Source organism: Cucurbita maxima, unplaced genomic scaffold (genome assembly GCF_002738345.1).
Source record: "Cucurbita maxima cultivar Rimu unplaced genomic scaffold, Cmax_1.0 Cma_Scf00019, whole genome shotgun sequence".
Taxonomy (NCBI): domain Eukaryota; kingdom Viridiplantae; phylum Streptophyta; class Magnoliopsida; order Cucurbitales; family Cucurbitaceae; genus Cucurbita; species Cucurbita maxima.
The window spans coordinates 628,617-634,813 of record NW_019272035.1 but is presented as its reverse complement, the minus strand read 5'-3'; the positions used below and the strand labels follow the sequence as shown (position 1 = coordinate 634,813).

Sequence of the window (6,197 nt, the reverse complement as noted above, 5' to 3'; positions counted from 1 at the left end):
AAAAAAAAAAAAAAAAAAAAAAAAAAAAAAAAAAAAAAAAAAAAAAAATCTTATTATTTATAATCTTGATTGTTTATAATATAATGAGTGAGATTTGCATTAATTTGAAGTAAATGAAGCTGTCTTTCCTGTAATCAAGGCCAGGCATCAACCAGCTCATCTCCTCTAAGTTAAAATAAGGAATATTAGAATGTTGATCTTGTCTTGTAGTGCAGGTGGAGGAGACAAAGGCTTTGATATTAATGTGGAAGCATGCCAACTTAGACAAACCCATGAGTGATGGAGAAGCCTTCTAATAATCCATTAAAAAAAAAATCCAATTAATTTATTAATTCCGACCCCTGATCACCTTCACATTCTTCTACGACATGATCACGTTACCTATTTGTCTTGAATTGCTTCTAAGAGTGAACGATTATACCCATAAATCCGAATAGGTAACCTGGATCGCTCCAAACCAAGCACGATTAATTTTGAAGTTCTTATGTTTGAATCACTGAAAAGGAAGACGTCTCTAGTTGGTATTAAAACTCTTTCTTAACTATAATTTCATAATTCAGATATGACCCCAGCCCACAAACCAATACAGTTGAAGTTCTTATGATTGAGTTATAGAAAAAGAAAATGTTCGTCGTTAATATAAGTAGTGACTTGACTATCTTCAGAACTATTTTCAATCTGATGTGTTGTTAGTTCGTTCGTGCACAAAAGAAAATGATATTAATTACTCGATAATATCATCCTACATGGGAATTATTATTATCCAAATCACTTTGCATGTGATAATAATGGTTTTGGTTTCTCCTTTAGCTCAAATTTCAAAATTAGTATAGTGATGCGATAAGGAAGAATAATATTTTGAGGGAGAGAATAATAAGAATTGTTTAGAGAGAATGAAAATAATTAGAGTCATAATTAATGTCACATGCTATTGATTCCTTTAACCAAAATTAAATTAGTAAGCACATACTTGAGTTTCGAGTATAAAGAACGAGCTTAAAGATCAAAACTTTTCTCTTTAAGATACCACAGAAGATTTCAAAAGTTTGTAGACTATCCCGATCAACAAACGCGAGTCATTTTAACAAAATTTGTCATTACCCACGTAAAGTTACTTCAAAATGAGATTGTCATAGAAGATGTGTCACGCTGGTGTAAATAGAAACTATCAGATTGTCATGATCACTCTGATTTAAATATGGTTTCGTATCATTCATTTACTCATTTATTCAAACGTCACAATTAAATTAGCAAGCTCACACTTGAGTTCCGAGTATAAAGAACGAGCTTAAAGATCAGAGCTTTTCTCTTCAAGATACTATAGAAGATTCCAAAAGTTTGTAGACTATCCCGACCGACAAACACGAGTCATTTTAACAAAATTTGTCATTACCCACGTAAAGTTACTTCAAAATGAGATTCTCATAGAAGATGTGTCACGTTGGTATAAATAGTAACTATCATATTGTCATGATCATCACTCTGATTCGAATATGATCTCGTTTCATTCATTTACTCATTTATTCAAACGTCACAATTTAAAAGATCGTTTTGTTTCGAATTTTTTCTTTTATTAAAAACATTTGATTAACCCTTTCCTTAAACCTATTCTCAGAAGCTGTAGATTTGAAAAGAAAAAGTTGGAATTTTTTTGAAAAACAACCAGCAATGCCTCTTGATATGGTGACAAAAAGTAGAAAAGCACAAGAAAGCAAATTGCTTTTATAGTATTATGAATGGGAGTGTGGCATTATCATTGGAGATTGTAGAATTTTGGTGAGAAATTGGGACACAAGGATGTGGAAAGTAGATATCACCAAAAGAAAATTGATACCCATTTCCCAAAGTCCCTATCTTTTCTTTCTTTAATCCTTATTGGTGAAGGCATTGAAATGAGAGCTTGGCCTTCATTTGTGGATCATGGAAGGGTGCTCTTGTGCTTGCCCAAGCCAACACCCAATCATCAACAATTCCTTTGCTTTTAAACTCTCTTTTTCTTTCATGGGTTTCTCAATTTTTAATTATTTAATTCTCAACCTTCAAAATAAGCAACCTCACATCTTTGCATTGGTAATGCCAAAAATTTTGGTGTGATAGTTCATCAATGGTAAGGTACGGAGATCAGTTTTCGATATTTGAAATGGTAATTGTAAGAGTTCAAGTCCAGTGCTAGTAGATATTGTCTTCTTTGAACTTTCCCTCAAGATTTATAAAGAATGTTTCGTTCTCCTCTTCAACCACCGATGTGAAATCTCACAATCTACCTCTTTTTAGGGCCTAACGTCCTCACTGACACTCATTCCTCTCTCCAATCAATGTGGGATCTCAAAGTAATTGTTTTGTTTATCCACTGAAAGTAACTCTACTCGGATTAGGCAATTGATTAAGCGAGAAACAAGATCATGATCATATGAGAAAAGAAGCGTAGAAATAGATGAAAAGAATATACATTACATATACACTAGATCGAAACGAGAGAAGGGGTACACAAGGGATCTTCATTTACCCTAAGTTGTTAGTCTCTCTACATTCCTAAGCCAAAAACAAGTTTACATGCCAATAGAGGGAAGGGATTGATTGGGTCAAATCCATGGAGTTACAATGAAGAAGGTTAGGGCAATCTTTTCCTTTTCTTTTTTAGGGGAAAAAAAGAAGCCAAAAGGCTTGAGGGAGGTTAGTTTGGGATGCATTTGTTGCAAAATATGCCAAAAGGGTTCGAGGGTAGTTTGGACATTTCACTAGGTAGGATGATATTATCGATGTGGCATGATCATGACCGTTGATCTTGATGGACCATTGAAGTGGATAACTTCTGGAAGATAATAGGTGCACCATATCGTGGATAAAGTAACATCTGAACTGCTGGTGAGTGTTGATAAGAGGGACCCAATCGAAAAGAGAACTTTTGAAGAATGAGTGCGAGAGCTAACTTTGCTTGCAATATAGCCAAGTTTTGGCCTATACATGTCCGAGCTCCAAGCCCAAATGGAATGAATCCAACTCGATGATTGGCTGCCTTTGCCACACCTTCTGCAAATCGCCCTGGATTGAACTCGTTCACATCATTGCCCCATATCGTTTGATCATGATGAACAGCCAAAATTGGAATCAATAGTTCAGTGCCACGTGGAATCATGTAACCACCAAACTCTACATCAGCTTTCGCTTGTCGAATAGTTGCCACTGTCGGTGGATATAACCGTAAGGATTCGTTGATAATCATACTCAACTGCACATCCATCAGACAACAACTAAATAATTATTTTTACTAAATATATCATATAATTTTAACAAAAAAGAAAAAAAGGAGACAATATTTTATCCCAATATGAATACATATAATAAAGCATACCGTTTTGAGCTTTGTAACATCATCTTTGGAAGGTACGTCACGTGCTCCACACACCCTTAGTACCTCATCACGTGCCTGTATCTGCCATTGTGGGTGCATTGCCATGAGGATCATTGTCCACGTCAGCAAATTAGATGTGGTCTGTTTGCCAGCAAAGAAAAACCCCTTGCACTCTTCAACAATGTCATTAACAGTGATTGTAGATGAAGGAGAAGACTTGGATGCTCGAATCATCAACCCTAATAAATCCTTCGAGCTCGACTCGATCGAATTCTCGTGCCGTCGGTCGATCAATTTCATCAACGATTTTCTTATTTCTCTATCCAATCGCCACGAATTCACGTTCGTTCTCGTGGGTAAGAATCTAATCACGATAAAGTTAGCATTAGATAAGATAACATTTGAATTTGAATGAATTCTTACCGACATTGTCGATTGAATTGAATCGAATTGAATCGGGGATAGTCTACCTGTAACCAGGGATGTAAACTTTGTCAAAGGCTTGAGAAGCAAGGACCATTTGTTGAGCTTGTAAGCGAAAAATGGCTTTTCCATCTTCATAGCTTGAGCCAAAGGCGGTTCTAGTGATGATATCTTCCGTTAGGGTTTGGAACCATTCCGACACTTCAATTTCCACCTCGCCGGAATCTGCTGACATTGCCGACCATTTCTCCATCATTTCCACAACACTTTTTGCCATCACTGGAATCAACAACTAATCCAAAAAAATAGGACCCCATAAGAAAAAATTCATCTTTTTTGAAACCTCATTTGAAAATAAAAGAAACCCATAAGAAAAAAATTATTTTTTTGAAACCCCATTTGAAAATAAAAGAAACCCATTAGAGAAAATTCATCTTTTTTGACGCCCCATTTGAAAATAAAAGAAACCCATAAGAAAAAAATGATTTTATTCAAACCCCATTTGAAAATAAAAGAAACCCATAAGAAAAAGATCATTTTTTTTAAACCCCATTAGAAAAAACAATACATATATATATATATATATATATATATATATAGAGAGAGAGAGAGAGAGAGAGAGAGAGAGAGAGAGAGAGAGAGAGAGAGAGAATACTTTGAGGTTGTCCATGTGGAAAGAGGGAGAGATGATCTTGCGATGAAGAGCCCATTTTTGGCCTTTGAGGCTGAGGAGGCCATCGCCTTCAAGCTGTTTAACGAGTGGGTGAGGTTCGTTTTTCTCGCAGAATTCTGATTTTGATGTGAAGATTTCTCGAATCAGGTCTGGATCAGACACTGCCAATCTCACCGTTGGCCCGAACCACACTAGAAATTTAGACCCTTTCCACCACAAAAACAATCCATTATTCTCAACTTCTTTTCTCCACGATCCATACAAAAAAAAGAGCTTCAAATCTCTATATTATGTTCTTCAAATACTAATTTTTTCAATTTTAGAAGATGGGTGGCAAAAGAGATATCCGATAATGAATTTCATGTTGAGGATCATTGGGCCGGATCCCACATCGGCGATGATCATGAATTTATAAGTAAGAAATACATCTCTATTAGTACGAGCCCGGTTAAAAAAATCAAAACTAAAGTCACGAAAACTTATGTTTAAAGTGGACAATCTTGTACCACAGATTCGTGATTCCTTACTTTCCAACCAGTAAAGATCAAAGTTTCGGAGAGGGAGATGGGGTAAAATAGCTAATGGGCAATGAATTCTTATGGAAAAAAGAGCATCTTTTAAGGGAAGTAGTTAAGGGAAGTAGTGAATTTTTAGAACAGCAAGGAGAAAATCAAAGCAAACGGGTAGTAAAAATGTTGCCAAAAAGTGGGAAAATTCAAAATTACAACTCTAGAGAGAGAGAGAGAGGGAGGAGAGAGAAAATACCGTAAATCTTCTTCCAGTGATGGTAAAAAGGAAGAACACGAGGAAGAATATTATGAGAAGAATTAGGACAAGAGTGAACCGAGGAAGCTTTAATCATCATTCCGACAATTTCCTTAACATTTCCGATGAAGAAACGGTAGGGAGGGCCTCTGATTCCTTGGCGGCAGAAATGGTGTTCTATTTTCCTCGGCCGCCACCACAGAACCACCGCCGCCCTTAAAACCAGTAGAAACATGAAGGAACACAAAATCCAGGCCACCATTTTTGTTTGTTTGGGAGTGTTCGGGGAATTCCTGAATGGTTAGTAGCTTTGTGGGTTTGGGTTTGGGTTTTAAATACTCCAACACACACCCAACTCAGGAGAGAGAATTTTATGAGAGAGAAAGCAAGGCCACCGCCGTAGGGGCCGCCATTGGAATGCTAAGGGTCAACCAACCACATAGGAGAGGAGTACCTATAAATCTTTAATTTTATTACCCCTCTGCTGAGTATTATTGATAGTCACTCACACGGTTAATTAATTTAGTGGAAGATGATGAATTTATAAGAAATACTATCTCTATTGATATGAAGTATTTTGATGAATCTAAAAGCAAAGTCATCAGAAGTTATACTCAAAGTGAACAATATCATACCATTGTAGAGAGTGTAGTTCCTAAAATAGTATGAGAATCATGCCTTAAACTTAACCATGTCAAAAGTGACTAGAATGTCGAGAACTCCAAAGAACGGAGTCTATTAGGAGTCAACCCTACTTAATTTTAGAAGAACCAATCAACCATTCTAATCCATAAAATTTTATTTATTTGAAAACTTTACTGATTTTTTTTTTTCCTTTTAGAAACCATTAGAAAGAGAAATTAATGGGTCAAGAGATATTCTTAAATTGGTGCCTAATAGAGCTTATCTTCTTCTTAAAATAATGTTTATATATATATATATATATATATATATATATATATATATATATATATATATATATAT

General features: G+C 35.5%; 1 protein-coding gene across 1 annotated transcript; it reads right to left on the bottom strand.

Annotated features, from left to right (window-relative positions):
* Positions 1 to 2,431: 2,431 nt before the first annotated feature.
* Positions 2,432 to 5,475, bottom strand: LOC111493691 (cytochrome P450 734A1-like). Its single transcript, XM_023143501.1, has 5 exons — positions 5,214 to 5,475; positions 4,431 to 4,654; positions 3,823 to 4,067; positions 3,353 to 3,716; positions 2,432 to 3,229 (listed from the first exon to the last, which is right to left on the bottom strand). The coding sequence occupies exons 1-5, from the start codon at positions 5,473 to 5,475 to the stop codon at positions 2,771 to 2,773; spliced, it is 1,554 nt and encodes a 517-aa protein (XP_022999269.1). The 3' UTR covers positions 2,432 to 2,770.
* Positions 5,476 to 6,197: the final 722 nt, after the last annotated feature.

Excerpts from the sequence above, each read along its gene's own strand:
- LOC111493691 (XM_023143501.1), bottom strand. The coding sequence starts at position 5,475 with ATGGTGGCCTGGATTTTGTGTTCCTTCATGTTTCTACTGGTTTTAAGG. Across the intron at positions 4,655-5,213 it reads TCACTGGAAGAAGATTTACG|GGTCTAAATTTCTAGTGTGG; the intron begins GTATTTTCTCTC and ends TGTGGTGGAAAG. Across the intron at positions 4,068-4,430 it reads TCCACATGGACAACCTCAAA|TTGTTGATTCCAGTGATGGC; the intron begins GTATTCTCTCTC and ends TTTTTGGATTAG.